The sequence below is a fragment of the Nannobrachium achirus genome (genome assembly GCF_963921795.1).
Source record: "Nannobrachium achirus genome assembly, chromosome: 24".
NCBI lineage: Eukaryota > Metazoa > Chordata > Actinopteri > Myctophiformes > Myctophidae > Nannobrachium > Nannobrachium achirus.
Genome location: NC_137831.1, coordinates 30,651,890 through 30,666,889, shown reverse-complemented (window position 1 = coordinate 30,666,889; position 15,000 = coordinate 30,651,890). Strand labels below are relative to the sequence as shown.

Genomic DNA, 15,000 nt, shown 5'->3' with positions numbered 1-15,000 from the left:
AACTCCATTGCATAACTAATGGATTGGTTTTCAAAAGCAGTAGGCACAGGGTTGTTAGCTCTGGGTTTCCACATTACATTTAGAGATCATCCAGTCTCCTGGCTATATATGCAAGACTAGTCCTGTGTCTGTTTGTCTGTCTTTGTGTCTGTCCGTCAGTCCGTACGTTTGTATGATCGTCTGTCCCCACGTACTGAAATTAAAATAAGCTTTCATATGTCCAAATTATACAACACCTGGCTAATATACAGCACATGTGGGAATATTTTTGGATGGTACCTGTACTTGTACAGTAAGGTGGAACAAATACAGTTCCCAGGGACTCAAATATTCATTTATTTTAGGGAGCCAGTTGTGTTTGTATAATTTGAAACATAACATGCATAAACATTATGTTTACATATATATATATATATATATATATATATATATAAACATAATGTTTATGCATATATATATATATATACATATATATATACCGTACATATATATATATATATATATATCAGGGGTGCAACGATACACGAAATTCACGGTTCAGTTCGGTTCGATATTTTGGTGTCACGGTTCGATACTTTTTCGATACAAAAAATAAACAGAAATGTCCTTGATTTATAAATGTATTTTTATAACTATGTATTTTTTGTTTTAACTTTGAACAATACGGTACCCAACCTATTGGGTAGTGGTTCTCTAAGTGGGCTCTGCGGACCCCTAAGGGTCCTTGAGGGGGTTCCAGGGGATGTCGAGTGGTATTGTATTGTATTGTTCGGTACAGGGTCATTCGGTTCGATAATTTTTCGGTTCGGTTCGATTTTCGATATTCGGTTCGATAAGTTGCACCCCTAATATATATATATATATATATATATATATATCACTTTTCCTTTCTGTCTGTATTGTATGATGTTTTGATTGAACTCATGAATTGACATATATATTGCCACTGGAAGAAATGTCTGGGATATATTGTTCTACAATTCATGATGAGTGCGATGTTGCTTTGGGCTGCTAGAGGGCGCTGTCAGGACAGGTAGGAGTTTGGACAGCACATACTGTAGGCAGGGGCGTCACAAAGGGGGGGAAAAGTGGGACTGAGTCACTAGGGCCCAAGGCGGAGGGGCCTTAATTATTCAATTAGCTATTGAAAAATAGCAGATATACAAGCCCGCGCTGCGAGCTTGTAGATCTGCTGTTTTTGAAATGTCGTGAAAATGTGTGCAAATCTTTGAATATTATGTATTTTTTAAGCGAACATATGTAACTCAAATTTTGCTTCTGGGGGGGTCCCTGGAACTAATTATTTTGAGATGGGGGTCCGTGGCCAAAAAATATCATTTTGGGGGTCCTTCACATGAAAAAGTTTGAGCACCACTGACATATAAACATATTTCTAGGCACACATTTTCACGATTTTTCAAAAATAGAAGATCTACAAGCTCGCAGCGCAGCACTCGGTGCCGCGCTGTGAGCTTGTATGTCTGCTATTTTTCAATAATCAAAGCACAAAATAACGCTTAATAATGCGTTAAAAGCAGTCACCGCTCAATCGCAAAACACGAAACGGGCGCAGCATGACACAACCGCAGTGACAACACACTAATGTGTGTGGGGAGGAATTAATTAGCATCACAACTAAATTTGGGAGGAAAGGGGGTAAAACCAAAAAACATTTGGCACTGTATGGGTGCGTGTGCGTGAGCACACACACACACATGCACGCGTGCGCTTTGTCATAACAATTTACTTTCACTAGCCATTTTGTCAACATCACACACAAAGAAAGCCACAGAAAACGCAACAACAATGCCAACACAGTCACAGTCGCCCAACTTCAATGACTTTCATTAAAATGTTTTCATTTTTTTCCCCCCATTTATTTCCTTCAACCTTTCAGATAAATGCCTCTATGCAAACCCTGGCATTTCGGACGACGCCGCGCAGACATCGTCTCCGCGCCGCGACTCGACTCCCGCGTAACCTCTAATTTCCTCCCCGAGCCGAGGAGGACAATGAGCTATTCAGAGGGCGCGTTGAATACTTAATGTAGCAGCGGGGGAGCGCTTGACTTCACTCGAAACATTATTTTGTCAGATAAGCGTTTGTCAGGCCCTCGTACGCAGGGTTTGAAGCATGTCATTAGCCTTGTGCTGGAAAAAGCCCTCTTATCTCGCTATAGTCAATTCTTTCAGCTAGTGAAACTGGCAGATTTCCCCCCACCTGGTTTATGTCTGGGTGTTATTCTATATATATATTGTTTGCAGTTTGGCCGTTTACCAGTGTCAGTACGGGTTGTTTGACACAGACAGAGCAACGCAAGGCTGAACATGACAGCGCACTATACTGCACCAAAGGTTCTTCCACTCACTGTCTGCCAGAATATTTAACCAAACGACTGCCAAACTGCCAGCTGATTTTTTGTTTTTCTCAAGTCGTGGCCCTAAACAATTTTGTCCGTGACCCACAAGTGGGTCTCACTGTTTGGGAAACAGTGATTTGACGCGTTTAGCGTGGCCACCCGCCGTCCCGCCGCTTGACTCGACGCAAAACAAAGCGTGCCCCGACGTGCGTCTGTCAGTGAGCGGCGCTAACAGGCGACCGAGTGCAGACTACAGAGGAACCATAATGGACCATTTGCTTCTTTTCAGACCCCTACCAGAGAGAGAGAGAGAGAGAGAGACTTGTTAAGGTTGGACAAGGGCCAGAACGGCTTGTCAGCAGCAGTAATAGCCTGACACTAACAGACCTCTCTTCTCCTCTTTCAAACCCCTCTCTCTCTCTCTCTCTCTCTCTCTCTCTCTCTCTCTCTCTCCCCCCCCTTTATTTTTTTTATTTTCTCATACCCTGTGTTTCCTCTATTCTCTCTCTGTCCCTCCGCTGTCACTGTTGTTAACCTACAACTCCCGTTCTTGACATATCTCCCCCCCATCTCTCTCTCTCTCTCTCTCTCTCTCTCTCCCTCTCTCTCTCTCTCTCTCTCTCTGTGTGTCGTCTGTCCGTCCTCCGTCCATGTGTGGTAAATGCCTTAACCCCGTCCTCCACCCGCTTCACCCATGCCTCCTGTGTCTGCAGTTCCTGGACCCCAGTCACGAGGAGCTTCAGCGGGGCCTGAGTCCTCTGATGCCCGGCTCCACCAGTCTGGAGAGTTACCAGGCCTCTCTGGAGGAGGTAAGGAAACCTCTTATCTCCATGTTTGTGTGTTTTTTTTCAGTAGGAGCGAGATCATTTAGCGACCTCCAACCTGGTCGCAACCTGGTCGATAGTTTTCCCCCGACCGGGTCGCTAAATCTACCGACCGGGTCGCTAAATCTACCAACCGGGCTGCAAAATCACCGACCAGGTCGCTAGATCTACCGACCGGGTCGCTAAATCTACCAACCGGGCTGCAAGCCGCGTCTAGCAGATTACCAAGCATGTTTAGGAGTAGAGCGCTCTTTTTTGTCAGCGTCGGCAGGTTACTGAGGTTAGGGTTAGCGTTAGGTTAAGGTTAGGGTTAGGGTTATTTTTTTAAAAGTTGAAATAATAATAATAAAAGTTTTTAATGTTTTATTTTTTTCTTAAAACGTCATGGAAATGCAAGGTTTCAACATACCGACCATGATGAAAACACATTTTGTTGACAATGAGGATGATGATGATGATCATAATAGGGTGGCTGATTATGGAGATGGAGCTTGTTGCCATATGTTGTCATAATCACGCTAGACGACTTACACATTTTATATACCCGTACCACCAGATGGGCTTAATAGGAGAACTGAGTGCGTTGAACACATCAATGATCGCACACGACCAGAAAAGGTTCTTCAATTAAACAAAGAAGATGAAAACGGAACGTAATTGGTTTTTGAACATAGATAGATAGATACCTTTATTAACCCACGGGGGAAATTCAGTTAAAGTTTACAAGTTACAAAGAGTTAAGAAAAAGAATAAGAGTACTGTTGTGTACAGTAAAAAAAGGCACAATAAAAAAGAAGAATATGAACATAAAGTGTCGAAAAAGCTGTAACAAAAAGAAGAATATATACATAAAGTGACCAAGAAACATTCAACGCTCATAAGTGACACGTCACACACAAAAAAGCAATACTCAAAGCACAACTTAACAAAGCAGTGCCAAACAACATGGCCAAGGAAGAACGATTAAAAGTCAGCGGTTATTGGTTAATTAGGCCTAGAATTATTGAATGCTTTAACCAGTCGGTGCCGCGCTGCGAGCTTGTAGATCTGCTATTTTTGGAAAAAGTCGTGAAAATGTGTGCAAATCTTTGAATATATGTATTTTCAGAGCGAACGTTTGTAACTCAAATTTTGCTTCTGGGTGGTCCCTGGAACTAAATATTTTGAGATGGGGGTCCGTGATCAAATAAATATCATTTTGGGGGTCCTTCACATGAAAAAGTTTGAGAACCACTGACATAGCAGTCTCACAAGAACAGACTAACTGAGCTCCAGTTAAGTGAAAAGGACCTTTTCTTTGACGATGGCTAGCCAGATTGCTGACATAGAAACATAGGTTTTTCAAAAAATCTTGGAAGGATTCAAAAGACACTTATAGAATCGGGTCAAAAATAAATAACGATAACACATTGAAACTGACAAAGTAAATTATAGACAAAATGCCCTTAGTTTTTGTTTATTATTAGGTTTTGGGGATTTAGCTGTACCAAATGTAAAACAAATCTTATCTTTTGTTAAGCTTTTTAGTACACCATACTTACCTTATCAATAATGCACCTGACACATTACCCAATGTACAAAAAAAAAACTAATGAAAACTAAAGCTATAAGCATTTTCCAAATTCTAAAATCACCAGCCCACCGGTATGCCAGATGCCAAATAAGTGAAAAAGGCAGTGCTTCAGTCGGTAATGTCACCCAGGCCTGAAATCTAACTGTCGTCACGGACTCTGAGCTGAATTTCAACAGCCACATTAAGACAATCACAAAGTCAGCTTAATACTGTCACCTTTAAGAATATAATCAAGGATGAAAGGACAAGGTGTCTCAGCAGAATTTCGTCGTTGTCGGGTGGAAACCTTGTATGTCCAAAACCGTTCATTTTGCATTCATCATTTTAAAAAATGATTTAGACTAGTGAAAACAGACAGAAAACAGACTATCTACATGCAACGCCTCGCCCCACGAGGCGTTGTGTGCTTGTAGATCGGCGGTTTTCACTACTTTTGTCCGACAGCCTTGTGTGATGAAGCAGGGCTTTACTTTGCAAAAGAACGTACACATTTGAAACTTGGAGATACAAGGTTTACACCAGACAACGACGATTTGGAAAACACTTGTCTATGCAGAATCTTCAGTAGACAGACCAACCGTGACGGCGTGTCTTTGCAGGTCTCCGCGCGAAGTGATCACAACTAAACGAGAACATTCAGTTTGTTTTATGCACAGTGTGATCTGGAAACAAACTACCAGAAAAGTGCAGGGACTGTTAAATCAAAGACGAATACAGTTTTTTTTCCTGTTTGCTTTCACACTGACAAATCTACCTCGTTTTGAAAAAGAATAATTACGTATGCCTAATCGCCTCGTTATAATCTCGTTCAGTGGTGTAAAGTAACTACTACTCAACTACTACTCTTGTACTCAAGTGTTTTGAGGTGTTTCTCTTAACTTCTCAACTTGAGTATTTCCAATTTTCTGTACTTTTATATACCTCTACTCGACTACAGCTCAGAGGCTGTAGTGCAGTACTTTCTACTTTTGGTACGTTTTCAGTACTTTTTGATACCAATACCATTGTACTACCGGCATTTACCCAAAGTAAATTTTGAATACTGAATTTGAACTTAACAGACTATTTCTACAATAGATAGGCCTACATCAAAAAATTAAACATACAGTATTACTTAAAAAAAACGTACTTCTTCCATCACTGCTGTGTGTGTGTGTGTGTGTGTGTGTGTGTGTGTGTGTGTGTGTGTGTGTGTGTGTGTGTGTGTGTGTGTGTGTGTGTGTGTGTGTGTGTGTGTGTGTGTGTGTGTGTGTGTGTGTGTGTGTGTGTGTGTGTGTGTGTGTGCGCGTGCGTGCGTGCGTGCGTGCTCAGGTGTTGACGTGGCTGTTGTCGGCAGAAGACGGTCTCCAGGCTCAGCCTCCCATCTCCAGCCACGTGGAGGAGGTCAAGGAACAGTTCCACACACATGAGGTCTGTCTGCTTTATGGTCGGCGACTTTGCACTCGTTTTTTCTGCGTAGTCGCTTGTAAATATTGGTACCGTAAATGTCCGAATAGTAACCCTACTGCAAATAAGACGCCCGGTTCCTTTTAAACCTTATCGACTTTAACTATTATTTTATGCTTTAACTATAAAAAAATAGTAGATATACAAGCTCGCTACAAGCTTGTAGATCTGCAATTTTTTTGGAAAATAATGACAATTTGAGTCTTTGAATTTGTACATTTTTTCAAGTCTTTGAAAAAATGTACACGATTCTAATGTCTCCTAAATCTTAACTAATCTATGTCAGTGGTGTAAGTTTAGGTTTAAGTTTAGGTTTATCATGTGTGTGTGTGTGTGTGTGTGTGTGTGTGTGTGTGTGTGTGTGTGTGTGTGTGTGTGTGTGTGTGTGTGTGTGTGTGTGTGTGTGTGTGTGTGTGTGTGTGTGTGTGTGTGTGTGTGCCCCCGTGTGTGTGCCCCCGTGTGTGTGCCTGTGTGTGTTCAGGGCTACATGGTGGAGCTGACCTCCCACCAGGGCAGCGTGGGGCGGGTCCTTCGAGCCGGATCGGCCCTCCTGGTGGAGGGCCAGCTGAGCGAGGAGGAGGAGACGGAGGTGAGGGAGCAGATGAACCTCCTCAACTCCCGCTGGGAGCACCTCCGCGTGGCCAGCATGGAGAGACAGAGCAGGTACACACACGCACACACGCACACACGCACACACACACTTTTTTGGAGCAGTGTGGAACAGCGCTCCCAATGGATAGCTTTGTGCGTCTCCCTGTCCCGTCCCGTCCAGCATAAATAGCTGCAATGACAATGGTTGACCAGAAAAGGGCACTGTTGCGCAGCCTAGCCACACCAATACTGTACTGTAAACTACTGACACACAGTAACATATTGAGTAGGGCATTGTTGTGCAGACTAGACACACGCACTCACACACACACAGGGTATAGCTGCTCAGATTCACCGCTCCACTTCGAACCGAGGTTTGATTTTTTTATTACTATATACTTGTGAGGACATTGTCTTTTTAGGACTATTGGACCCATAGGGAAATCTTAGGTTACGTCACATAAGAACTGTGCGTCGTGAAAATAAATCACATCCTCCCGGAAATATCATCAGGTATTTGACTTGTTTGTGTCGTTGAGACATTTGATAACGTCTATTTTTGGAGAAAATAATTACATTTCCGTACTCTTTGGATAAATAAATTACCAGCCTACTTTCACCGCCGTCAGTTTATGCTTCATATCATCGTTGTCGGGTGGAAACCTTGTATGTCCAAAACCTTCCTTTTTTTATTATTTAAAACATTTTTGTGAAAATAGCCGATCTACAAGCACACAACACCTCACATCGCGAGGCGTTGTGAGCATGTAGATTGGCTATTTTCACTAATTTTGTGCGACAGTCTTGTATTGTAATGCATCACTGCTACTTTACCAAAAAAAATGTTCAAATTTGAAACTTGGGAGATACAAGGTTTCTGCCCAACAGTGAGGATATCCATAGGAGTAAAATATTTTTGGAACACAGTTCTTACGTGACGCGATTTCCCCTATGGGGAATTTCAATTGAACAAATATCTCTGTGAGCCAAGGGGGGTAGCGGTCTCTAGCGACAATGATGACAGACTTTGGTGCTCTATTCACTATTCAACTATTTATTATGGAAGCAAGTGTTTCTTCTTACTGTAACTGTGAAAAACAACCAAACTACCTCCGTGGTACATTGCAGCCCATTATTAAAAGTGGCTCCATAGTTGTAGCTGCACGCGCACACTTTCTTTGGCAAGATAACGTTGGAGCCTCAGCATCGATACACAAACTGTACAAAGCAAACATCTGCCACCCGTCCCTTGGTAGATCTCTGTGTCTATAGTCAGGGGCGTCACAAGGGGTAGGAAAGTGGGACTGAGTTACCAGGGCCCAAGGTGGAGGGGCCCTAGTAACTTTAGCTATTGAAAAAATAGCAGATATACAAGCTCACTGCGCGGCACCGAGTGCCGCACTGCGAGCTTGTAGATCTGCTATTTTTTGAAAAGTCGTGAAAATGCGTGCAAATCTTTGAATATATGTATTTTTTAGGCGAACATTTGTAACTCAAATTTTGCTTCTGGGGTGTCCCTGGAACGAAATATTTTGAGATGGGGGTCCCTGGCTAAATACATATAATTTTGGGGGTCCTTCACATGAAAAAGTTTGAGCATCACTGACATGGAAACATAGGTTTCTTGCACACATTTTCACGTTTCTGTGAGCTTGTATATCTGCTGTTTTTCAATAGTTAACATTCATGGGGGGCCCACAGTGAATCCTTGTACCCAGGGCCCAGAATTTGGTGTGACGCCCCTGTCTATAGTCTCCCTCCTGTCTACGCGCTGACAGGAACAGCCCACAACAGCTTGCACACAGTTCTTTATCTGCTCAGAGTGACAAAGATAAATGTCGTTTTCATGAGTGCGTCGCTTCATTTGCCAACAAAGAACAAACAAATCCTCTATTCCGTCTGTCTTAATGCTACAGTGTCAGCCAGTGTTGGGACCAGTGCTGTTACTGTGTTGTGTTTCTTTGTTTGTTTTCCCGTAGTTGCGACTGTCAGGTCGCGAGTTACTATGAAAAGCTCCACCGGCTGTCCCTCCGTCAATCCGCCAGTCTGTCTGTCCGTCCCGTCACGTCACGTCACGTCACGTCACGTCACGTCACGTCACACTTCTGGCCCTACTCTTATCTCCGTACTGTAACTGTTGCCCCTATCCATGCCAAACTTTGCACACACACTCCTTGGATGGCAACTCACAACCTCCACCCCTCATGTCTCACATGGCCCTCTTCTAGCGCCACCTTGAGGCCGATTTTTGCAAAACACATTTTTGGACACTGCTCCTACAGATTTTGCCCTAAAATCACACAAAAGCGGTACACAGTATCTCAAAACTCATGTCATCAACATGGATCTGTCCCCATATTCCCTCCTGATTGGCTACGATTGCCTTCTAAAGTTTGTGTATGCAACCTGGCGGTCGCTTATCTCCCGATTAGGGAGTCTTACTGGTATTATAGCTTGGTCTTTTTTATTTACCAGCTGAGCCCTGGCCTCCGTATCCTTTGACACCCAGGTGACTAAAGTAGTTCAATCCTGCTTTGCCCAGTTGAGACAACTAGCAAAGTCAGGCGTTTTCCTTATTGCTGCAGAAGTAGAAAATGTTATCTCCTCCAGACTCGATCGTTGCGTTGTGCTTTATTCCGGTATCAGCAAGCGAGATATTCAAAGACTGCAACTGACACAAAACACCACTGCTAGGCAGACACGCGCAGTGAACACATTACACCAGTCCTCACTGCCATTCACTGCACTGTTACCTGTGAGTTTTAGAATTGAATTTATGTAAGTTTCTATTCAAACTTCTTCATGTCAAGGACCCCCAGATTGAATTATATGTATTTGTATTTGATTATCTAAAAATATGTTGCTCCATTCAAAGATTTTTTATTTTCTCTTTGAATTGGCATATCTTCCTCTGCCTTGTGGGAATGTGCGTGCACAATTTCACCAGGAACTGAGTAAAAAAAGTCATTTTGGGGGTGAACTATCCCTTAAGGTTCCTGTGGTTAATGCTGCAATGGTAGACACTACTCTTCCATTGTAACTTCCTATATCTCTGTCCAGACGGCAGTGATATGAAATCTAATTCGGCTATTTTGGACTTTATAACGTGTCTGCTCGGCCGGCCCCAAGGCTAGTCGGCTGTTGCATCTTGCAAAAACAAAACAAACTAGGTTAGTCCGACGGGAGACCGTGTCAGAGTACCACAACAAAAACTAAAGCCATTTGTACGTTCCACAGGGGAGCGGTGAGCGCAAACAGAGAAGTACATAAACTAAAATGAGCCCTTATTCCATGACAGTTAAGCCATCTTGCATGCTCTCCATTGCCACTTGGCGAGGCTCCAGGGTTTTGGCTGACCTCATTTACCTACCTAGAGTGGCCCTTAACCGCAGGCGGGGGTGTCGCACCCAAATTCTGGGCCCCGGGTACAAGGATTCACTGCGGGGCCCCCATGAATGTTCTTCATAGGGGAAACTGGGACCGCATTAGTGTGCATTATTTTGTGCCTTAACTATTGAGAAATAGCAGATATACAAGCCACGCTGCAAGCTTGTAGATCTGCTATTTTTTTTAAAGAATCGTGAACATTTGTGCAAGTCTTTGAATATTTCAAATCCTTCTTAGGTTTTTTTGAAAAAATGTCAGTGGTGTGCAAACTTTTTCATGTGAAGGACTCACAAAATTATACGCATTTGGCCACATACCCCCATCTCAAAATATTTAGTTCCAGGGACCCCCCCCCCCCCCCCCCCCCCCCTCAGAAGCAAAATTTGAGTTAAAAAATGTTTGAAAAATACATTTATTCAAAGACTTGCGCACATTTTCACGACTTTTCAAAAAATAGCAGATCTGCAAGCTCGCAGCGCCGCACTGTGAGCTTCTATATCTGCTATTTTTTAATAGTTAAAGCATAAAATAGCCCCCTCCACCTTGGGCCCTATAACTCAGTCCCACTCCCCCCCCCCCCCCCCCCCTTGTGACGCCCCTGTCTGCAGGAGCCGTGCTATGGGAGCCCTGGGTGCTTTTAGTGAGCGGGAAATTAACTTGTTTTTCTCTGCTACAGCAAGAGGAAAATAGCTCTCCTTTCTGCTTATCACGGTCATTTACACAGAAGTAGTCTCAACGAGTAGCACATCAAATCCTGTTTCGTTTTCTTAACCACGTAAAACCCGGGTCCCCCGGGGCTCTATAATTAGTCTGCTAGTATTTTCCTTTATGCCAAATCTGTTATGCCCGAAAGTAGCCAAGCTACAGGCTCGAGCTTGTTGATCGCTATGTTGTGTTAATGTAAAGTGTGGCTTAGTAGGGCATTAACCAAAAAGTCGACTCCACCAGGGAAAGTAAAAAAAAAAAAGAAAAACTAACTAAATACGTATTTTTTCAATCATTCTTTTTGCTCCATGTGTATGTGTGTGCAGCATTCAAACCGTAGGATTTCTTATTGTCAAGGAAAGAATGATTCTATCCTTTTCCAACTGTGTTCTTTCAATGGAATTGAGCACAGGGTTTCGGGTTTTGTCTCCCCGTTCACGCACAGTGTGATCACGTCATCAAACAATAAAGTCGACTTCAACTCAACTTTTTACTGAGTCGAGTCGACTTCCAAAAATCACAAGTCGTTAATTCCCTGTTGCTTAGTAACTTGCTTAACACTTGTGTTTATTAAAGAACAACCTGTTTGTGCCAGCGTGAGCGATTAGTTTATTTCTTGATCGCCTCTTGTCCTGATTGTTTAGACATGACGACAGGCTCGATAACAGGCTCAGCTCGAACTGCACTCTTTCGAGGTGCCAACTTGCTCCTTGTGCACAGTATGGCCTACTTGTCTGCCAGCAGAGCGCGCCATGAGGTGCGCTCACCACTGGCATCACCACTGGCATCAGCAGGAATGCTGGTCCCTCATTGGCTGTTAATGATGACGTTGCCAGAGATGCTGGTCCCTGATTGGGCTACGGGCTTAAAGAAACACAGACACCGACATACCCACATACGTACATACGCAGCCGAACGCAGTACTTGTGCGTTCTGCTGGCACAAGCAACAAGCCCAAAGCCTAATGATAACGTGTCTGGATACATTTGTTATCGAGTTTGTAATGGGCTTGGGTTTCGAGCTCCATCCCTACTAATATCATTGTTCATAACTGACTTGCTTGAATATATTGGTTCTGTTTTATAATGATATAATAATTTTTATAATTTAATTGCGATGGCAAAAAAAAAAGTGAACATGGTGTGTTCCTCCCCCTCCCCCTCCCCCTCCCCCTCCCCCGTCCAGACTACACGAGGTCCTCATGGACCTGCAACACCAGCAGCTGAAGCAGCTCACGGATTGGCTGGACGTGACGGAGGGGCGGATCAAGCGGATGGGGGCTCAGCCACTGGGTCCCGACCTGGAGGATGTCAAACACCAAGTTGAAGAGCACAAGGTAGGTTGAGCCGACGCAAGGTCAAATCAAATTGCCTCAGAGTTTCACTCCACTCACAGAGAAATCTTGTTTTGCAAGACTTCAGGAAGTAAAAACTCTATGGATAGTATATATTCATTACAAAGAACAGATCAACACAAATATATTTTTTTCCCTGAGCCATACAAATAAGCTATTTACCGATAAACCCCACCGCTAGTGGTTGGAGCTACGGCGGACTCAGCATTTTAAAACAATAAGAATAAATCAGATTACAGTAAGAAAACGGGTAGTCCGGAATTCTCCTTTAAGTGCTTCTAACATATTTGGCTGTCATCCAAAATGGACTCAAATCTAATTGAAGACAGTAAGGCATCAAGTACAAGCAGAAGTCAACGTAAAAAGCTGCCCGCTAAGGCGCCCTCATTTCATCCATTTTGACAGCATTACTGGAGTGTCCTTCTCTGTGCGAACAATAACACCGCTCACATTTGTCAAAGTATGATGTTTCTAATTAGAAATGCCTTCTGAATCAGTAGTTCACACACTTTGAAGAAAATAATTAACGAAAACCTTCCAACAAAGCTGATGTACAAGCTCGCAACGCAGCACAAAGTCACGCGCTGTGAGTTTGTGTATCTGCTATTTTTTTATAGCCAGGTGCTTTCTCGGTTTTAATGGGTTAAAGCTGATACCTACTGAGTAATGACTCCTCATAAATTATTGGTGAACTTGCCTTTATGTTTTGTTGTACCATTTTCTTTCATACAAACATTGAATTTAATGTTGAATTGATAGCTGGTAGCAGCTATAGTTCGTTTAAAGAAAGAAAAAAAGAAGAGAAATGAATAAATCACACCCAATTTGAAGTAAGTGGTGCCTTTGACAGAGGCAGTTAGTTTCTCTGTGTGTTCAGACATACGCGCACGCACACACACGCACACTCGCACGCACACGCACACACACGCACACGCACACTCGCACGCACACGCACACACAAGCTACTTCCTTGTTCGGTCTACCAGTTCCTCAGGAAGAAATTGCAATCCCTGTCCATTCATTTCACAGCAGCACTTGAAGCAAATCACACCCGTGTTGTTAATTAAAGATCAAAGTGGACGGCTGTGTCTCTCGGTGTGTGTGTGCGCGCACACGCGGTGCCTGCCAGTGTGTTGTGTTTCAACTAGTTGCAGGTGTTTGTGCTACGGACGGACAAACGCACAAGTCCAGGCGTTGAAGTGGCTGGTCAGTATGGTTGTTTAAACAGAGCTAGCGGAAAAGTTCCAAGTTCATGACCAACACGCGTGGCACTCGGTGCCACGCTGCAGTGAGTTTGTAGATCTACTATTTTTTGACAAATTGTGAAAATGTGTGCAAATCTTTGAATATATCATTTTCAAACCTTTGTAAGTCAAATCTTTGCTACTGGTCCCCGGAACAACATATTTTGAGATGGGGGGGCCAAATACCTATAATTTTGAGGGCCCTTGACATGAAAAGGTTTGAGAACCAAAAAAAAAAAAAAAAAAAAACAACTTTAGAAGACATTTATAGAATCAGGTCAACATTCAAAGACTTGCACAAATTGTCATGATTGTATAAGGTATTTTACAATAGCTAACGCATACAATAATGGTTAAAGTGGTTAAAATATAACGTGACACAAATGTACTGTAGGCTATGCTCTACCCCAAAAGTTGTTGTGCTGGCTACTGAATAGCGTCCATCGTCAGGGTCTTTGCTCTCTGCAACTCTCTAGTCTACTCATCAGTCATGGTCGTGCGTGTCTGATTCTCGATCAATTCACAGACTGTAAAAACCTCTGATCTCAAGCAGACCCCCGCTTTACTTACTTACTATCGCAATAGCAAGTTTGGCCAGCCGTAAAATGGAACGAATAGAACATTTGTTTCTGAAAAAGGCTTCAGAAACAAACCTGAACTCCAGGGTCAGGCTTGTTGTATATTCCTCCTTCCCTTTCCCCGTCCAAAAACCCTTTGTGTTTTGGTGCAGCTTGTGACTCAGATGATATACTCTAAGATTGACTCATAGATCTCTGTGAAAAAAGAAAAGAAAATACTCTTTTAAAAAAGCCGTATAGCAGATGGGCTTGGTAAAAGGTTTCTGTTACTCCCCAGTCAAAGAGTCAAGGTTTGGATAGAACACGGATCCTTTTCATTTCAAAGACCTCCAGTTTGATATGCTTTAGATCAGTGGTGTCCAAAGTGCGGCCCGGGGGACACATTTTATGTGGCCCCTAGCTTCATTCCTAAATTGTACTGTAAACGGCCCGCCAGCACCGTCAAACAAGACTAATTTATAGTATAATTTGTCAGGATTCCTTGTTCCCTGTTTCTGAAGGGATCAAATAAAGACGATTGTGTATTCTTCAACTTGCATGTCTGGTTATATTTAGTATTTTGGTCATGTGAGTTTTGTGTTTTGTTCAGAGCACACACTTGACAAAAAAACACTGATATTAAATATTGATGATAGTTAAATAAAATACTGTAATTGCGATGCATAATTATGTTTGTGACTTTGTTATGGTCCCACCAAAAGTACATTTTGTCAGGAGATGTAGTCGGCCCTTTGGTGTTTTAATATTTTTTAACACAGCGGGTGCCCACGAGGTGTCAACGCGACAATTTCTTTGATGTCGCTGGAGGCCCACGACGCGTTGGACGCGTTTACTGTAATTACAGTATAACTTTATATCTCACCGTTAGGTCGGGGCTACGCCTGGATGTAGCCCATTAGCCGCTAGTCGCTTCGAGTCGACGCTGAGAGCATCGCGCGG

The 15,000-nt window shown here is 43.0% G+C and overlaps 1 protein-coding gene across 1 annotated transcript in view; it reads left to right on the top strand.

The window, feature by feature from the left end:
* The window catches only part of LOC308280209 (dystrophin-like), a gene marked incomplete at both ends in the record, with an annotated part of 562,770 nt that overhangs the window by 230,697 nt on the left and 317,073 nt on the right, over positions 1-15,000 (top strand). Inside the window, 4 exon segments of the mRNA XM_080720472.1 lie at positions 3,073-3,168; positions 6,068-6,166; positions 6,684-6,865; positions 12,071-12,221. Of these exon segments, the coding sequence (XP_080576598.1) occupies positions 3,073-3,168; positions 6,068-6,166; positions 6,684-6,865; positions 12,071-12,221 (528 nt within the window).